Genomic DNA, 20,302 nt, shown 5'->3' on the forward strand with positions numbered 1-20,302 from the left:
ATAATGCTTTATTTTATTAAAAAATTTGCTCATCTTGCAAAACGCTCACAGACCAAGTTACTCACAATCCAAGGTTCCACTGTAGATCATAATACTTTCTTTGTTATGTATATAATTTTTGTTTTGCCACATTTGCAATCTCTTAAAAAATATCTAAATTATTGATGACAACATTCTTATTTTATAAAAAGAATTCTGCCTTCCATCATAGCGGATAATGTCATTACTAATCTTCTTCTTCTTCGTCTTTTGGCAGTCCCTTTCAGGGGTCACCATATCGAATCATCTGCCTCCATCTAACCCTATCCTTTGCATCCTCTTCCATCATACCAACTAACTTCATGTTCTCTCTCACTGCATCCATAAATCTCTTTGGTTCCACCATCACCATCCTTCTACCAATATATTTACAATCTCTCAGAACATGTTCAAACTTAATCTGGCCTCTCTGATTTTATCTCCAATACATCTGACATATCCATCTTGTCACTCCCAAAGAGATCCTCAATATCTTCGTCTTTGCTACCTTCAATTCTGACTCCTGTCTTTTCTTCAGTGCCAGTGTCATAAAGCATCCCTGGTCTCATCACTGTCCTGTACACCTTTCCTTACATTCTTACTGATAATCTTTTCTCACACAACACACCTGACACTTTTCTCCACCTGTTCCAACCTGCTTGTACACACCTCTTCACCTCCTTTCCAAGTGAGAGACAACTGTCTAAATTCATCTATCATCTATCACCAGAATAAACCAAGAAGGGCCTCATAGCCGATCCTTGATGCAGACCCACCTCCTTGAACTCATACCTACAGCACATCGCACCACTGTCTTACAGCTCTCATCCATGTCCTGCACCACTCTAACATACTTCTCTGCCACTCCAGACTTGTCCATACAATACCACAGCTCCTCTCTCAGCACCGTCATACACTTTCCCTAAACTCCCTATTACCTTCTCTGTACTCCATCTACCGTACATCCTCAAAGCAAATACTGCATCTGTTGTAAAGATGATGACATTACTAATATTAATGCTTATGATGCAACTAAATATAGGTGCAGTCCATGGACTAGTCACTGTAATACCCTGTTCTTTATACCCGATCAACAGGCTGCTCAAAAATGTCCACATAATCAGTTTTTATTTCATATCTGCCTGGACGAAAGGTGAAGGTAAATTAATAATCTGAGTGACCAGCGGCCATATTACCCAAGGGTCCTTATGGGGTCACTTCTACCACAAACATGCTTAGCACAATAATTACTATTTAGGATTTATGTTCACAGTGATTCTACAGATGTTTAATTTAGTGACAGATGGATCAATACAGCAATAAATCCAAATGAAGGGTATCAATTTTATTGACTGAGAGATTAGAGGTAAGAGCCATGTCATTTGAGGTGGCCTAAAAGCTTATATAGTGTCACTGGTCATTTTACTTTGTACATTATTGATCATCATGGAGGTGCAGTGGGTAGTTCCTACCTCACAATCGAAAAAAGGACAAAGTTTGGTCCAGTGGTTTATATGGGTTTTATTTGCTTCCCTGAAAGCATTCCGTATGATGACGAAGATTCACTTCTGATGAAGAAGTGAGGACAGTGGTGCATTCGTGACTTGCAGCCCTAGCTAAAACTTTTTTAATGAGGGAATATGAAAGCTTGTCAACTGATCGACAAAGTGATTTGAAAAGAAAGAAATGTTATTCAAAAAAACATTTATTAATAAAAATTTATTAAAACTAAATCTACAGCCAGATTGAGGGTCATTTTTGAGTCATCCTTAGACAATGATTGTGTTAATATGTGTGCATGATGCATCAATAGACCTGGCACTCTGTTGTCCTGAGATCCTTTGCTCTGGAGCAACCACCACCTTTGCACCAAACATGTATGCAAAATGTGGTACATTGCTCCTGTAACAGTGAGGTCAGTTTGCACCCTCAATGACTTGCTGCTGACATCAAGAAATCACCTATAAAAAACTCCTGATCTCACATGTGCTGGCTCTAGGCCTGAAAGTCAATTGTGAAAAGATTCATATCTAGGGCATACAGTGAAACAGCACAAGAATGCTTTACATCAAGTACCAAGAAAGCACCCTGGCAGCAGGCAGATGTATACCTGTATACTGAAAAGGGTATTTACTGAAACATTACTTCTCCTAAAATCTGAAATAAGGACCCCAAGTAACAACATAAAAGCCCAACACTATCCCCCAGAGATAGTGAGCTTGAACGCTATGTGCTTTCACAGCCACCCGTCTGGAAGTAAATGACCAAAATTATGCTCAGGCATAATTTTAGTCCATCAATCATTCAATCCTCAATCCTCCAGTCAATCCTCTAATCAATCCTTCAATCAACCTGCTGTTTCCTGAATGTGTTTTATGCAGCAGTTTAAAAAGATGTAGTCGGCTAGTTACACATGACTGAAAGAAGCATGTGTTAGGCATCAGCCCAAATACTGTACTAGTATTTGTAAAATAAATAAGTATTTTTATCCTAAATCTGTATTTTACTTAAGTATTTTTGTATGTGATGCGTTTTAATTCTACTCACTGCATTTATTGATCAATAACCATTACCGGTCCCAGAGCACTGAGAGAGTGTGAGAGGAAGCCATCATGAAATGTGTTAAACATAATAATAATAAAATTCACAAAATGATGCTGGAAAAATCCACATATCATCTGTTCATTCATTTCATGATAAAACCAAATATCTTTTTTTTAAAAAGAGCGTAGAAGCTTGTTTTCTGTTTTTGGTGCTGTTAACGCTAAATGTCTAAAGCCCTGCACCTAAAAGCCCGGTGTTCAGAAGGCGCTGCTGTTTAACTTTCGTTCATCAAATTTTTAAGATTCTACTTTTCATTCATTTTGTTGCTAATTATGATCAGTTGTAATAAAAACATTAGGCAAAAAATTAAAAAGAACTCCAAACAGAAGCACTTTTAGTCATCGATTTAAATTTTAAAACAAAAATCATGTACTATAGATACATATTCTTTTAAACTGTAGATGAAGGCAGGACAGGACTTAAAGCTCAACCTCTATAGGGCACTGATGAAAAACGTAAATCACTGAGCATAATGAGCAAAATAATACCATGCATCTACATTTTTATAAAGAATTATTTAATACACTTAGCCTCAATCATATACATACAGTTGTTACATGTATAATGGCCATGTATATATTTAATATTCTGTTTGTATATGGCCATTTACCATTGATAATGATAAAGGGCCAATAAAATGTGCTCACTTAATCTAGTAGACATTACAAAAGTCATAAATGATGCTTCTGAGCAAGAAATAAAGAGTTTGTTAATCAATCAAATATATTGTGTGATCAAAACAGTAACATCCATCAATGAAATACCATAAAATAGCACAAATTAAGCAATGATAGCTTTCATGACCACTTCTTAGTGATTATTCAGAAGAATATGTGTTTAGGTGTTTTTACACAATCACACTATCCCAGCAGACAGATATTTTTTACTGTAATCTCTAGAGTAAAGCAGTGGTGGAATATAAACCAGTGACACATTAATGCTTAATAATCACATTCCTTGAGATTTCTACAACATGGATGAAATCATACCCCATCATACATGTAAGTAGTGTACAGAGTACTGTTCAGTTCCAGTTACATAGCTTGACGATTCTTTTCCAGACTCTTCTCTATGTTATCGATGACCTCCAATGCAGCTTGCGGGATTCTGGTCCCGGGACCAAAAATACAGGAGACGCCACTTTCATACAAAAACTCGTAGTCCTGCATGATATATGACACAAACATGTAATTATTAATTTTAAACAAAGCAGAAAAACCAGGAAAGCAGTAAGCTAAAATTACAAGAAGACATGTACTGGACTAATACAGGTAGCTCATATTGTTAAAGAATTGTATTCACACACAAAAGAAGGTTTATTAAAGATTCAAGATTTAAACAACTTTATTAATCCCAGAGGGAAATTGGTTTCCCTCTAGTATTCTAATTGTCTGATTTGATTGTACCCCTGTAAACTGAGGATGATGGGCACATTTTAGATAGACACCTAATGGAATAGAAAGATGTCGTCCTAAGAAAGCAAAATTTTCCAGAAAAAGGTTGTCTATCTGAAACTGGGCATAAAAAATACCATTTCTATGAAGGAGTGTACAAAACTGCAACTCCATTTAGGTATGTGTTGTGTGTCAATGTAACTTCCACATGATGCTCTTGGTAATTACACTGCCTCTGATGGCTTGCCCTCTACCTATAGTGCATCAGTGGGCCATCTTTTGTCCCAGGTAAGTGATGTACAAGCAACCAGCCATCCACGTGATGTCAAAGAAAATGTGATTCACCAAACAAGGCCACCTTTCTCCATTGCTCCCTGGTCGAGTTCTGATGCTAATTGATTTTTCTTTTTTTTTGCTGTGTTATTATGTGTCCATGAAAATCCATGATCCTCACAATATTTTACAGTAAAATATTACTTGAATTACCATATAATTGACAATTTTCCCAAATTATATGAACTAGCTTCTGTGACTTATAACAAGCACAGAAACCGGAGTTTAAAAATAACTGGCTAAACTAGGGAATCCATACTGTGCAGAGTTTAGTCAATGCCAGTTTAAGATAACATATTAAGTGAGGCATGTCAATTTAACAGTTTCATTTAAAAGTCACAGCAAAGGCTAAATCAATACTGATCATTTCAGACCACATGATCTGTTAATTACTGGCTGTGGATAGTCATGTTTACCTGTGGGGGGATGACTCCACCGCAAATCACCAGGATATCTGGACGGTTTAGATTACGCAGTTCCTTAATGAGTTCAGGAACGAGGGTCTTGTGTCCGGCTGCCAGGGTGCTAACACCGACGCAATGCACATCTGCATCGACAGCCTGCTGAGCCACCTCTCGCGGGGTCTGTCATGGTAAAAACAACAGAACACAGTGAGACAAAACACAGGCATCACATGAGTTTTGGGTTGTCTTTTATAAACCCACAGACTGGTGGAGGCAATGAAGCGTGATGTATGATGGGGCAGGAATAGTGCAGATGTTAATTATGAATTTTATTGGAAAGTTTTTATAATTCAGAGAGTGCCTAATTGGAAGGGTAGGTAAAGATTTCTCTTAAACATTTTCTCTATGATCTTTTACAAGTGTGACTGATACAAGCTGAAAGCTCAAACAACAAAAGGTATAATAAAAATGAACATCTAAGAGGCCTCTAGCTTTGTCTTTTAAAATGATGTAAAATCAGAAACTAATCTAATTTAAACTGATAAACCGGTGTCACGATAGGATGTATTTGAGACAGCAAAAACAAGCAAGGCTTAAAAGTTTACTTTTCATTTTTACGTGATATAAATTCAGGAAAGCCAACACTAGAATGACTCGTCACCATGCTGTTGTCATTGTGCATTGTGTTGTCATCTAGCGCCCCAAAAGCTGGAGCATCCTCTGTGATCTTTGGCACCCGCAAAAGGTGGTTGTGGTCCCCAGGCTGGGAATCGTGGAGCTAGATGTTAAATTGAGACAAACCCCGGAAGGTCAAAGTGCCTCCTTATAACAGTGGAGTTTGATCAGTATTACATCATCGTGTCCCTTTACGTTCTTGAGTGTCTTTCAGATCGTTGCACTCTACCATAACTGGCCATTCTTATTGTACACGCATGAACAGAACTACAGCAACTGCTTTGGAATTCCCCAAAACAAAGCACACTTTTAAACGCAAACCCGTTGGGAAAGACATCCAAAAGAGTGGAAAATAACAATGCAGGCAATTTGTGCATGGATGAATAGTGCTGTCACAAATCATAAAAATCACATGCTCAGAAATTAAACAGAAACACATTTTAAAATGAAAGACCTTTATTGTCTGTTAATTATTCTGTGCCGTAAGTTGTACAAAAGCTAAGTTAATAAAAATATACTGTGAAATATAATAGAAAAATGTGCCTCTCATTACTTAAAATGACAAATACTGCTTGAGTATATGTAGTTGTAATTTAGGTCAAATATGAATCTTTAACATTTTATACCATAACATATATTTTGTAGATTTGTGACTCACCTGAAAAAGTGGTCCAATATCCACATCAAAACCTAGGTCAGCGAATCCCGTGGCAATGACCTTGGCTCCTCTGTCATGTCCGTCCTGTCCCATTTTGGCAACCAGCAAACGCGGATTTCTGCCTTCATGCTTCTTAAATTGCACAACCCTGAACAATAAATCACAGGAGAATGCAAGCCACTTAGACACATTCTACCAGTAGAAGAGGATTAGGAAAGGCTTTTTTTCACCTGGGTGGCTTGAGTGCTGCTTTTATAGGCAAAGTTAAAAATAACATTCAAACACTGAGATTAAGTTTGTTAATTAAAGTAAAGAATGCTTTAAAGGTACCTGACAGTTCAAACTGAATGATTTGTAAAAGCTAAGATCCTTGGGGATTAAAACATTTAAGAGTGGGAAACATTAACATGAAGGAAATCTTCAGGCTCTCACCGATTATATGAGTGGGTGATCTCTTCCTGCTCACCGAACTCGCTGCGGTATGCTCCGCTCACCATGCGTGTACTGGCCTTGTGCTCCCCGAAAACAAGCTTCATTGCATCTGTGATCTCACCCACAGAACACCTAAGCGACAGACAAAGCACTTAATCTATGTGTAATCACATTAATTGGGAATACTACAATAATTTAGTTTACTTATATACACTACACACTAATCATAAATGGTTTAATAAACAAAAGCAACTAATTGAAATTGTTTGAGTGTTAATCTGAAAAATCATTTATATACTCTTATTCAGAAAACATGCAGCTCCACCTTTTACTCGTATTTGTTCATAGGTCAGTTTTGCAGTGTCTAGGTATCGAATGGTGAAAAATGACCAGTCAGCTACTCTCCCTGCCTCCAAGCTTTCAAAACTCAACTTGAAGATAAGCATGTGCTAAGCAAAATTTCCAAATGCAGGATTCGATATTTCACACGCCATCTATTGATGTACACGCCATACACAGGCAGCAATTCTGGGCTCACGATAATGAATATACAGTATATCCATAGCTGTTTAATTTTCATGTGCAGATCTTCTTAACCCTTGTGCATATCCGCTCGCTGCCTTTGTTCTTGCATCATACTTTAGTTTTACATTCAATTAGCCGAGAACTCATTTTGACTATTGGTTGATCATGTTCATTTGGTTGCAGGAAACAAAAATAGTAATTGAGATTAAAATTTGATTAATAGTTAAGCCCTTTAAAAAAAAAGAAATTGAGACAGAGGTCAATTCAAAAGTACTGTATATGTGTGATGTTAAAATATATGTTATACAGATGAGGGGTAATTTGGTAACTCATTGCTATGACACCATGTTGTTCTCTCGGTACATACTGATGTAACTGTGGATGTGATTCTCTATTAAAAATTAAATAAACTAAAAGTCTGCATCAAAGTTTCATTCAACATAGGCCTGCTGATTTTATTTTATTTTTTTACATTCTTAAAACGCTTAAAACACAGTTCTACCATCAGGGTTATAATCCTCAAAGTTCAGTCCAGCATGTAAAACACTCTTCAATCATCTATACTCAAAAATCTTTATTTTGCTGCATGACTGCTCTGTTAGCTCTTATATACTGTCAAGTGAAGCCTGCTTAATGAGCCTGACTCACCTTGCCCTGGCAGCCTCCACAGCGAGCCCCAGCAGATTTCCATCCCTGGTTTGAGCACATTGCGTTATAGCAGCCAGGCACCTTTCCGCCACCTCGCCATCTCTGTTCTCCCTCACCTTTAAAACAAGCACACACAACTCTCATCACAGCTCGTTATAGTTGTAGCTATAGGCATTCAACCAGTGCTCGAGTAAGAACACTTGGAGATACTGTCTATGTCTAATAGATGGAGGTGGATTTAATATGCTTTGGTCATTGTCATGCTTGTCATGCATGGTCATGCTGGAACCAGTTTGGACCCCTCAGCCCCAGTGAAGGGAAACAATTGTGTACACACACACATACACCCTTTTTTTGAATATATCTAAAAACATTTTTCTGGGGAAATTCCATGCAAAGGTAAACCTTGCCATAGAAAGGGGAAGTAGGCATAGTTCATGAGCATAATTCATTAGGTCCCACAGGGAGTGTCAAAAATCATTAAAAAGTACAAAAAAGAAAGGACAGAGAGCAAGGGACAAAAAGCAAGAGAGGACCAGAAGAAAAATGTTAGCAATAATTGCTAATTAAATAATTTTACAGTTAGGTTTTTCATAATTACTATTTTAAATGTTTTAAGTTAAAAACTGTATATTATAACTATATATTATAATTTCACATAATGAAGCAGAGGGCTGATTCAGGTGATAAGGTGAAAATGTGATCTCCATAAAGCCAGTTTATTTGCAATCATTTATACCAAAACTAAAAAGCATTATGCAATTTATATTTTTTGTTTTCATTCGAGTCTCTTTCACGCCACAAGTGTAATACTTACTGTGATTGTCTTTTAACTTCACAGAGTAAGTAGAAAACCTCTCATAAAAGTTCATCCATTTAATGTCACGTCCATAATACTGATAAAATGCTAGATATTTTCAGGATGTAAGTAATTATATAAATTTTGAGTATTGGTTTGTATTTAGCTGAAGAGATTACATTAAAATGTATGCAATTCATTTCACTGATACTGAGCTTGTCCATGCTCTGAGACTTTTTGTTTACCAACATGAGCTCAAATGTTACATCCATAACGCTTTTTTTGATGTGGCATCAAGCACAGAAGATTCAAGCATTAATTTTAAGTGCCGTGACCAGAATGACTGTCTACATTTAAATGAAGACTAATTTTCTCCAATGGAAAGTCGTTATGTAAAAGCACCTATAATGGCTTCAGATACAAAAAAATCCTCAATAGTCAGAGGGAACTTTAATCAAGAATCATTACACCTCAAGTAGGCTGCTCAATTACCCCTTTTAAGGTTTTTAATTCTGTTAAACATGTTCATAATGGCTAAAGATACCTTCTGGAGCTTCTCTATCTGCTTTTGTCGCACTGTAGTGTTATCAATGGCCAACACTTCCACAGTTTCTTCTTTGTCAAGACGATACTTGTTGACCCCCACAATGACCTCAGAACCTGAGTGAGTAAGTTTCGAAATTTAGCTTTACATCACAAAGCAAAAACATCAAATTAGACCAAATTTAAAAAGCAATACAGAAATCATGCATATTGGATAGTTTTCCTAATGGTCGAAAAACTTAATCAACAGCAGATCTGAAACACAGTACAGAACATCCTAAACATTCAAGCACTAGAGACTCCCGAAAATCCTGTAACTGAGGCCTAAAGTCCTAAGATGAGAAGAGCAGTTAAGTAAACTAAGACTATTACACTGCTAAAAATATGAGTCCAATATACATGTATCCAATATATATTTATTTATTATATAAATAATAAAATTAGATACCTCTTCAGCAACACAGAACAGCAATATGCTTTTATGTAAATCAACATACCTCATACACAAGCTGTGATAAATGATAGTGTTTATGCAGTTTAGTTTTTTAGACTTATTTGTCATAAAATATTTATTAGTCCAAAATACCAAAAAATGGGTCACAAAATATCATGCAAGTGGAGCTTTTACTGGCTGAAAAACAGCTAGAAACATTTAGACTGAAATTCAACAGCCATGCACAAAAATAGACTGTTAGGCGCTGTGAAACTTTTTTGCGAGTACTGAATTTATGACCTGAAAGCTTAACCTATTTGCCAGAAATAAAAATGGAATAATTATTTGCAATCACTGTGATATTTTTCTGGCTGAAAACATGAGCGATACATCCATGACATCACCGATGAGATTTCTGAAAAGAGGTTTTGACGCACAACTTCTGGTAACTCTGGTAGTCGCCATCTTGGCAGGTGCTGACTCCAGTGGACAGCTGGGCAGCTCAACACAGTGCCCGACTTGGCTGAAACATGCCTACATAGCCTTAATTGCCACAAGCTAGCTAGCTTAGCTTAACTAAAATTCTCAAGTGGGTAACGTTAATTGAATTAAAAATGTTAATTTACATTTAATTAAACTTCATCATCCGTACCCTACATGTTGTCCAGTCTCAGCTCCTACATATGTTGTGGTAAGTTCAACCACAACTATTCTAGTTAGTTTAGCTGATTAGCTAAAGTGATGCATAGGAGACAGCATGTGGTTTAATACTTGCAATGCACCCATCACTTAATTTGGCCAAACCCCTAATTAAGGATAATTTTATGGTTTAATATAATTTGAATTATATATTGATAAGTTAAATAGAAATGGACCCCTGTACTGTTGTCATAAATGGGAAATCTAGCTATGGGGACCAAAACAGTATTTGTGCCAGACTGCAAACATATTTATTTCTGTTGTAAAGTTGGAGCCAACCCCAGTGGACATTTAAGGAACTGCATGTTTTGGCTCTTGCACAGTGCCTTTATGTTTAAGAACCCTTGGTTGCCCCTTGATACAAACACTACAACTGCTTCAGTCACCATAAAGAAATATAAATGCAGTAAATCAAACCCCCGCTGCCTTTACAGACCTGCTGCTTTCACAGACATGTCAAACAGCTATTATCAGTTATTATCAAAATACGGCAGCTGACAGCATGTCTGAACATAAAATCACAGAGCATAGAAGATGTCCCTGGAAACCAAGATATGGTTCAAGGTATCTGAGATCAAGGTAGGTTATGCCGGGCTTGGAAAAGGCTTCACTCAAAATCTAATGTCAGTTGTAGCTTTGTAATAGGAGCAAAAATTTCACCTACAAGGCAACAATCTGAAGAGATGAGAACACTGGTGAACATGATAAAAAAAAATCTCTTCTGAGAGTATGGCAACTCCTTTGAGAGTCATTACGTACATCAAAAACGTAGAGTGCATGAATTGATGAATAATTTTTTGGGTGTTCTTATGACTCACCATAACTTAAAACCACAACAACTTGATGGTTAACTAATACATGTAGAGTATTAAACATATCTATCTATCTATCTATCTATCTATATGGTTTAAATTATTAATAATTAAAAAATGAGCAGCCCAAAATAGTGCAGTGTCAAATAAGATCAATTACCACACCAGGTAACGTCCTAAATACTTGTTCCAGGTTCACAATTCAAATCATACTGTAAAAAGAGGCTCTATTGCTATGGAGTACCACGTGTGCCCCCTAGTGGTAAATCATGGAAACACTGTAATTACACTCGAAGCTGATAGAGCCAATAAAACTGATAATTTTATACACAAGCTTTGTTTTTTCTAAACCCAAACTATAAATATTACATCCAAATAAGCTAAAAATGTGTATGGAGATGCAGCAATAAGAAACCTAAGTATGCTGTAAAATAAAGCATATTGTAAAAATTTTTTAACATGTGCTTTGTTGTATGCAACTAAACCTTACTGTGTGGGCTAGAGCTGGAGATTTCTCCTACATGCACTTACTATAAAGGAAAAAAGCTGTTTGACGCTTTACTTTTACATAAATATTCTGATCAAGTTCTTTTTTAATTTGCCTATGATTTTACCTGAATCGATACGAGCTTGTCTGCGCGCTGCACACTCCTCAATTCGTAGTTTCGGGATTCCTTCAGCCACGGCTCGAGCCATTCCTCCCATCTCCTCGATCTCATTGATGAGCTAAGCAAAAATGAAAAGATGATCCTCAGAAAAGCACTACTTTTTTGCAGTGTTTTAGAATGCATTTTAGTTAGTCTTTTCATTCAGACATCACAAATGAAACCATTTTGACTGTAGTGTAGCTTTTTATCTGAAACATGCATTGTGCGAAATGGCTTGAGCCCTCACCAAATATTAAAAATGCGAGTGCAAATCATATAGAAATTATTAGTTTACAGGAGAAATGCTTTCTTTGCATTTTTAATGCATTCCTACTGTATATATCTATGGATATCATATGCGTATGAAAACTCCTGATAATATAAAGTAATTACACATAATTCTACTTTGTAAACAGGGTCTAAGATATCTGTCTTTCTGACCTTAAGGGCTGCGTCATATACATCATTTGTAAGTGCCTCCATCATGTAGGAGCCACCCCAGGGGTCAGCTACTTTCGGGATGCCGGACTCCTCCTGGATGATGATCTGGGTGTTGCGGGCGATACGTGCACTCTTCACCGTGGGCAATCCCAGTGCTTCATCAAAAGAATTGGTATGAAGTGACTGTGTACCTCCAAATACTGCAGCCATGGCCTCGATCACTGTACGGATCACATTGTTATAGGGGTCCTGTGAAAAAATCATGTCAAATAAATCAACTTTAGCCTCACCTTTTAAAACAACCGAGAAGACTAACTAAACTTTCAGGCTTTATTACTTAATGACTGTTCAGGAATGGATTAAAGAACATGACAAAGGTGTTGACCTGACCATTAATTTACTCATTATTCATCTTAATCTGACTAAGCATTTCCTGCTGTATAGGTGGCACAAAGGGAACCTACACACTACTGTATTACTCAGGTGGATTTTATCATATGGCTGTTAGTTGTATATAGTAAATAGGAAGTCATTTAGGATTTCCTAATCGATTTATACAAGGGACATTTCTGCATGAGGATGGATTAGGAAAAAAGATATTGCAGGTAACACAATCTGGCTTAACAACAATAAGTAAATAAGCATTACTGTGATTGAATAAGTGAGACTAATGTGACTATTTGTGTTTAAGAAACTGTATTGTTACCTCCTCTGGAGCAGTATAACTTTTCAGGCTCATACATTTTCTAATGCTTTTACATTTATTTAAAAACCTGAAATTTACAAAGGAATGCACTGCCCATCTGTTTACAAACCTGCTCGGTCAGAGACCATCCTGATGTCTGACAGTGAGTCCTTAAAAGTAGAGATTTGGAGTTCTTGGGCTGGAACTTTTCTTTAATTAACGTAGACCAAAGACGCCGTGCAGCTCTCATCTTGGCTATCTCCATATAAAAGTTCATACCAATACCCCAAAAGAAAGACAGCCTAGGAGACATAAAAGTGGCGTCCAAAATTTATCCGATAAATTGGGATCTATGCATCATTTCATCATAGGGTCAGTACAAAAAACATTTCTGATTTCCAAACATTACTTAACCAGCAAAAATATAAATCTTTCAGAAAGATATCTGTAGGGCAGAAAAGAAATCTGCGCATTATGTAAAAGACCACTTTAAAGTAGTTTTGGGGATTTGCATGCACGAAAAAAGAAGTAGGTGCGACAAAATCCTCTGGTCTTGTGACGCTGGTTTTGCAGGATGTTAACTAAAATTAAGCAGCTAAATTCCTTATAAAACAGCACAATATTTCAAGCAAAGAGTTGATTGACTTTGTTTCATCAATTACTGCTTTTTATAGTATTTTTTTAAATGTAGAAACTTTTTAAAGACATCCTTGCCCTACAACAGTTACGCAGTAATTGCAAGTACCCAGGACTTTTGTTTAGTATTTATTATTTAAATTAAATAGCCTTTAATAAATTTGTATTTCACCAAGACGTCTGAGATGCCACCCAGTGGTGTTGGTTATGCCCTATAAAACTGTTAAAAATCAAGGGTTTATCTGAATTAGAAAAAGGAGACAATATATTAGATATATGGCAAAATATTGTTCTGTTGTTATGGTGAGTTCATAAAACAAAAATATCTAGTAGTAAAAATATCTAAAGTCTGATTACATTTACATTTATTTTTTGAAAAAGTATGTAAATCAGAATTTCTACTGCGACACATCACAGACGCTGAGCCAAACATGAGTGCTGACCTGGGTGCAAATTCATCAATGGTGAGGCCTGCCTTTAGACCAGTTCTGCAGTACTCCAGTCCATTAGCAATAGTGTAGGCCAGCTCCAGGACGGCATCGGCCCCGGCCTCTTGTATATGATAGCCACTGATTGAGATGGAGTTAAACTTGGGCATGTTCTGTAAGACAAAACAATCATTCAGAGAGTCAGAGAAGTCAGTATTATCTAGGCAGTCATATAGAATATAATGGTATTGTTTTTATTTATTTAATATAATTATTTATATTTAAAGCTTATTACAATTAGAGATGTACTGGTAGCAATTTTCATGACTGACAGGATGACCTATTTTTTTATAGTTTAAAATGCCATTACCGATATTGGCCTAAAAACCATAACTGACGGCAAACAGTCGTTTTTCTTAATAAAGCATGGACTATTACAACAACCTTTATATTTTCTCCAAATCTGCACACGGTAACAAAATCTTTTCTAGGTTACTGGTCAGAGATTTTTTACAAAACTACAGAACATGTACTGTAGTTACTTAGATATTCATGTTTCAAATGATGTCAAATGTTTTAGGACACCCTATATATATAAAACTGCACTTCCTTTTACAGATATGCCACAAAATGTTGCATGGTTTACTTTCCATTTTGTCTAATAACTGAGACTATCATCCTGTTAACCAGACTAGATTATCTGCTTGCAGTCTTCATTTATTCCTCACTTTTCAGAGCAATTTCAATCAATTCTACAGTAAAAATGTTTTATTAGTGTAAGCATAAACGTCATAGTGAACTGATCCATGGAGGTTTGATCATCTACCAATAAACAGACTTTTTGTAATAAATTTGAAGTAGCTTCCTAGCACAATTATATTAATGAATGCACTGAGATTGAAGGGCAATTACCTAAACGCTAAGAACTGAAACATACAGGTCTGAAATATGTAATGTGGTTTTATTTTGGCAGTAAAAAAAAAGTAATATTTTGGTGTTAATTGTAAAATAAATCATTTCTAGCAACACTCATGCAATCATCATTAAACAATCATTAAACCGGAAAATCTTTTAAATCGTTGCATGTGCACTTTTAAAAGGCAGAAAGAAAGTGGAGATGATTGTCCATATTTATTGTAATTATAGATAATGTTTTAATTATACTTTATAATTGTCTACATATAATTTTTGATGTGTATATATATATATATATATATATATATATCTCGAGTAAATGTAAAAAATATTTGTATATATTATTTTATTAGATTCATTTTATTATTCACCTGTCTAATATTAATTATTTAAATATAAAAGCTGGATACTTACAAAATCACAATAAAGAAATGCAATATGAATTAATTTAGCACATATATATCTTGATAAGACCTTTCATGCATATTTACACCCCCAGACATTTCTATTTAAATCCCACTTTATTTATATACTAAAGTTTCTATATTTTCCATATTCGTACAGCTAGGTTTTCTTTATATTGTGTATTTGTACAGCTAGATTTCCTTATATTGTATACTTATATTGTATTGTCTTATCATCTATAGACATATTTTTCTTTCCCTAACTAAAGTTATTTATCCATAAACTTTAATTTCTTTTATTCTATTCTATTCTATTTATTCTTAAACTTTAATTTATCTTTAATTTCTTATTTTCTTATTTCAATCCATATTTATTTCCTATTAATGATCTTTTTATTTTTAAGGTCACGGGTGGTCGTTTAAGCATTTCACTGCATATCGTACTGTGTATGACTGTGTAAGTGACATATAAAATATTTATTTGATAACGTGTCATATAGTCCCTTAGAATTCCCATCCCTATTATTATGAGTAATTATTAATGATAACCTACTGAATTGCAACACTTTTTGGATGTACAAGAGTATATCCAGTACAAGAGTTCATCTTTAGTGATCACAACCTTCCTAACAGTACACATTTTTCTAGCCATACCTTTGAAGTGTAGGCGAATATATCAGCGATGGCGTGCATGGAGGGCTCAGGAGGAAAGATGTACGTATTTCGGACCATGAACTCTTTAAGGATGTCGTTCTGGATGGTGCCGGTGAGTTTGGCCTTGTCCACGCCCTGCTCCTCCCCTGTCACGATGAACATGGCCAGGATGGGAATCACTGCACCGTTCATGGTCATGGACACAGACATCTTCTCCAGAGGAATTCCGTCAAACAGCATTTTCATGTCCTCCACCGTGTCGATGGCCACTCCGGCCATGCCCACATCGCCATGGACTCTGGGATTGTCCGAATCATAGCCTCTGTGTGTGGGGAGGTCAAAGGCCACAGACAGGCCTTGCTGACCCGCTGAAAGAAAGATGCAAAGAAAAATGCTGATTGTAGATGTATGGTAGCAGTTAATCTTAGAATTAATGATGGTTAAATTAATAGTTCTACAGCTAAATTATGAACACAGCCTAATAATATCTACATACAAGTCTTTAAATAAAATACCTTTAACACCATGCCTTGTATATCGAACACAATCTTAGTAAATCAGGTAACATAATATGAGTACTAAAGCATGAGATCAAGTCAAGTGAAAACTACAAGGGGTTTAGGTCAAATCGAGGCTTTTGATTGTGCAGAATAACAGAAAACTACCTTTATGTTACAATAATGCATTTATCCAAGCGTTTTACCAGTACAGGGTGGATAGTTTTCATAGTACGCAAAAGCCAGAGATCAGACTGCCTGCTTCACACCGAAAACCTGGCCTCCCAGGAACTCCTAGGAACTTTAATAGCGCAAAATTGTGGAAATGACTTGGAGCGAGGTCAGAACTGTATGGGGGATGTGGCAATAACTCTCAGCAGAGTTTCTGTAATGTGCAAGTGGTGTTTGTGAATGGTTGTGTGTACTGTTCCTACAGACAGTTATGTCTCTTCCACAAGTTGGTGACAAGTTATCTGTCAATTTTCAACAATTAGATGTTCTACTTTCTGATTGTTCACAGGAATGACTGCAGTGGGCTCTAAGCCACCTAACTAGCCAGGAACTACAGCATGCAGCAGGGATGAGACTCTTGGCCCCCAGTGAAAGATTTGTACATTTTAAAGAAGGCTGTAGTTTCTGGCTGTAGGTGGCTCTGAGCTGTAGTTCCTGGCTTTGTTTCATCTTTATTCACGAGACATTTTATCACAGAACCATTTCATACACCCAGGTCATAACAGTCCCAATTTGACTTGAATGTCCCTCATATAATTTTTTTATTTGCTTTGTTTATTGGAAATAGGTGAAAACACACAACTTGGCAGAGCTTTTACATTGGATGTGATTCCTGACTCAACCCTGCTATTCTATCTGGGCTTGAAACTGGCACTAAGAATGCCCTGAATCTGGTGACTGAGTTTGGACTTTAGCTGGGTATCGAACCTGGGCCTTCTGAATGGCAACTGAGATACCAATGTCCAAAACTGAGTCATTTTAATTGAAACATAAAAAAATCTGAAATAATTAGAATTTCTGCTTTTTTTAAATGACCTTGTATTTTACAGAACTGTGCAATAGTCTCAGACACATGCAAACAACTGCTGCAGAGAAAGAATGTCTTCCAAAAAAACGTTTTTTTACATTTAAAAATACACTACAGTACAGTAAAATACACTACAGTAAAATCAGTAAATATCATTTAATAAAACAAAGTAAATTGGTGTAATAACCCTTTGCTTGAAATATAATCTCAGGTACAATTTGTGCAGAATAATTAGGAATTCAGCTACTTTTGGCATCCTGCAGAACCAGCAACAGTCCTTTTGAGGACTTTGTCACACCCGCTTGTTTTTTCTTGCAGCAAAACCCAGAAGCTTTCTTTCTTTTTTTTTTGTCTGAGAAGTGCTTCTTTTTTTTTTATAACATGCTGCTTTCCTTTCTGGCCTACAAACATGCTCCTGCAAGATTACACATTTTGCTGGAGTACTAATGTTTGAAAAAAAATTCTGCACTAACTAAATAATGAAGTCATAAAACAAACAAATATAACCAAGTTTGCACTAACAAAAAAATGGGTGCCCAGTACTGTAAATAGTGCAAAATACTTTTAAAAGAGTCAATCACTAGACTAAAGGCTAGCTTAATAGTCATGTATCTCCAACTTAAGTTCACAAAAAACCCATAGAAACTTCACATGCTATGACATGCACATGGTGCATAATAAAAAGTCAAATAAATGTCATTACTCATTCTAAAATAATAATACTGTAATAATAATAATAAAGATGTTAACTGCTGCAGTTATAGTTGATAAATGTTGTATGTGGCAGTTGTAAGTGTACTAGTACTGTATATTCAGAAAAGTGTTTAGATATCCAAGAAATGTTAGTGCTCTTACGAAACGCTCCTAATTTACAAAAAAAGTGGTGTCAGTAGTTTACATACACATAAATGCCATGTATTGCTTTTAAAAGGATATAACTTGTAATTAAGGATAAAATGGTGCCAGAATCTTGATAGCTAGACATCTGGCTTGTAAGACTTCCATTTAAATGTGACATTGTTAGTGAAATGTGGCAGATTACACACAGTGTAAATACTCACCTTTGATATTGTCCCTGTAAAATCTGTTGCTCTCCTCAACTGTGCTGAAGCCAGCGTACTGTCTTATGGTCCAGGGTCTATACGTGTACATGGTAGGGTAGGGCCCTCTAGAGTAGGGGAACACGCCAGGCAGCTCATCTTTAACCTCCGCCGTATCGACCTGAGTGTACACGGGTTTGATGGCGATGCCCTCTGGACTGTGCCAGATCAAATCTTCAGGGTTTTTCCCTTTAAGCTGTTTCTTGGCCAGAGCGGCCCAAGCCTCGTGAAGCTCTACGTCACGTTTGTGTGATCTGGATGTGTGAAAGAGTCTTGAGCAGCAAGGCTGATCTAGGCCTGCAGGTGCGGAGCTGGACACGGCCAGGAGCCGCTTCGCCGCCAGAAAGGCGCATGCTTTGCCTGCGGTCAACATGCTGGATGTGTACGCTGGATTAGTCACTCATGACCCACCTGACAGAGAATGACAGATAGTATTTAAACTGTTAGCACCAGTAGTTACTTCTGAGTGTTGAGAATAAAAATCTGGACACAATGGACCAAATGAGTTTATTCTAATAAACTTAACATCATTGAGAAATACATTTTAAAAAATACTGCTGGTATTGCTTCATATATTACACTGTATGACATGGAGTGTGCTCAGATTTAAAATAAAGTTATTGCTTGCTACGATAGAAGGTTATCAAAATGCACAGTGCAACACAGCTTTCTGCACAGGTGGCTCGAAGACACAGTTTCACTATTTAACAGTGTTAGTGTGACGGTTTATTAAGGTCACGTGATCCAGGCGCTCTGGTATCGACACGGAACTATTAATGACAGTGTTTTATACATGATATAAACTCCACTACTGACCTTTTTAACTGAAGCTGTTATTAAAGTAGATATCATTATAATACTGTTTTCTGACCTTGCGCGCGTCTGCTACGTTCCAACAGGCAAACGAACGCCAAACTGTGCGGCTAATCGCGTTTAGGAACAACACGTAACAGACCAATCAGAAACGTCCCTCTGCAACGCCCCAAAGTGATATTGTCCAATCAGAGGCGATTACCAGACCACCGGGAAGTGTAACACAAAAATGACACCCGAAAAATCCGTGCTGATAAAGAAACGTTCCTGTTGTTGTTAGTTCCGCAGGGTCACGAAGCGCCACTAGGGGGCATGTCTAGAATACAAGCTGTAAACTGTACACGGGTCTTTCTGCAAAAATTGTGATCGCTTAGTTTTGCTGACTCCAAAATCATTTAGGTTGATATAACACACACGCTACTTGTATTTACTTAAAATTAAGTACATTTACTTTGATGTTAAGTATTTAATTATAGAATGGTTTAAAGAGGTCAAGTTCAAAGTAATGTCTTGTCACTATGATCATACATCAAAGTGGAACCATATACTTTTAAACACAAAAAATATGTAACAATAATTCATTATATTGAATAATTTGAAATAACTATCAGTCACCCCTAACTATGTCACTGGTGTTACTGTTACACACACACATAAAAAAAAATAAAATGTGTCAGAGGTCTCTCTATAAAGAGCGCTCCACAATGCATGTCTGATGTCTCCCTTCATTAGTTTAAAAATTTGATCATTTATTTTGCAATTTTATGCAAAGCGTTTAAGTCCGTCATTGGTCTTTTATATATAAGTTTATAATTATACCATAACTGTCAAAACTTGGACATAAAAACTAATTACATCCAATACTAATCAACTGGTTTGACATAATTGAAAATCATGTGGTCTTACATATGGAGGAGAATTTGTAATATTTAAAAAAAATAGTTAAATTCTTTTTTTAAATTATCATTTATGTCACTTACTGTCATTAGTGTTACCAGGAAGAGAAGTCGTAGCAGTTATTAAATGTATTTTTTTTAAATAAGTAAGTTATTGCTATTATAGAAGT

The 20,302-nt window shown here is 36.3% G+C and overlaps 1 protein-coding gene across 2 annotated transcripts; it reads right to left on the minus strand.

The window, feature by feature from the left end:
* Positions 1-1,019: 1,019 nt before the first annotated feature.
* Positions 1,020-19,386, minus strand: mmut (methylmalonyl CoA mutase). 2 transcript variants are annotated; one of them, XM_053489376.1, is made up of 13 exons: positions 19,295-19,386; positions 18,385-18,834; positions 15,788-16,155; positions 13,830-13,987; positions 12,881-13,052; positions 12,066-12,314; positions 11,592-11,703; positions 9,035-9,150; positions 7,692-7,807; positions 6,519-6,650; positions 6,087-6,234; positions 4,766-4,933; positions 1,020-3,785 (listed from the first exon to the last, which is right to left on the minus strand). In XM_053489376.1, the coding sequence occupies exons 2-13, from the start codon at positions 18,794-18,796 to the stop codon at positions 3,657-3,659; spliced, it is 2,280 nt and encodes a 759-aa protein (XP_053345351.1). In that variant the 5' UTR covers positions 18,797-18,834; positions 19,295-19,386; the 3' UTR covers positions 1,020-3,656. The 2 variants fall into 2 exon arrangements, with proteins under 2 accessions (XP_053345351.1, XP_053345352.1); XM_053489377.1 differs by having other exon boundaries at positions 19,240-19,355.
* Between the last annotated feature and the right edge of the window lie 916 nt (positions 19,387-20,302).

The sequence above is a fragment of the Clarias gariepinus genome, chromosome 27 (genome assembly GCF_024256425.1).
Source record: "Clarias gariepinus isolate MV-2021 ecotype Netherlands chromosome 27, CGAR_prim_01v2, whole genome shotgun sequence".
Taxonomy (NCBI): Eukaryota; Metazoa; Chordata; class Actinopteri; order Siluriformes; family Clariidae; genus Clarias; species Clarias gariepinus.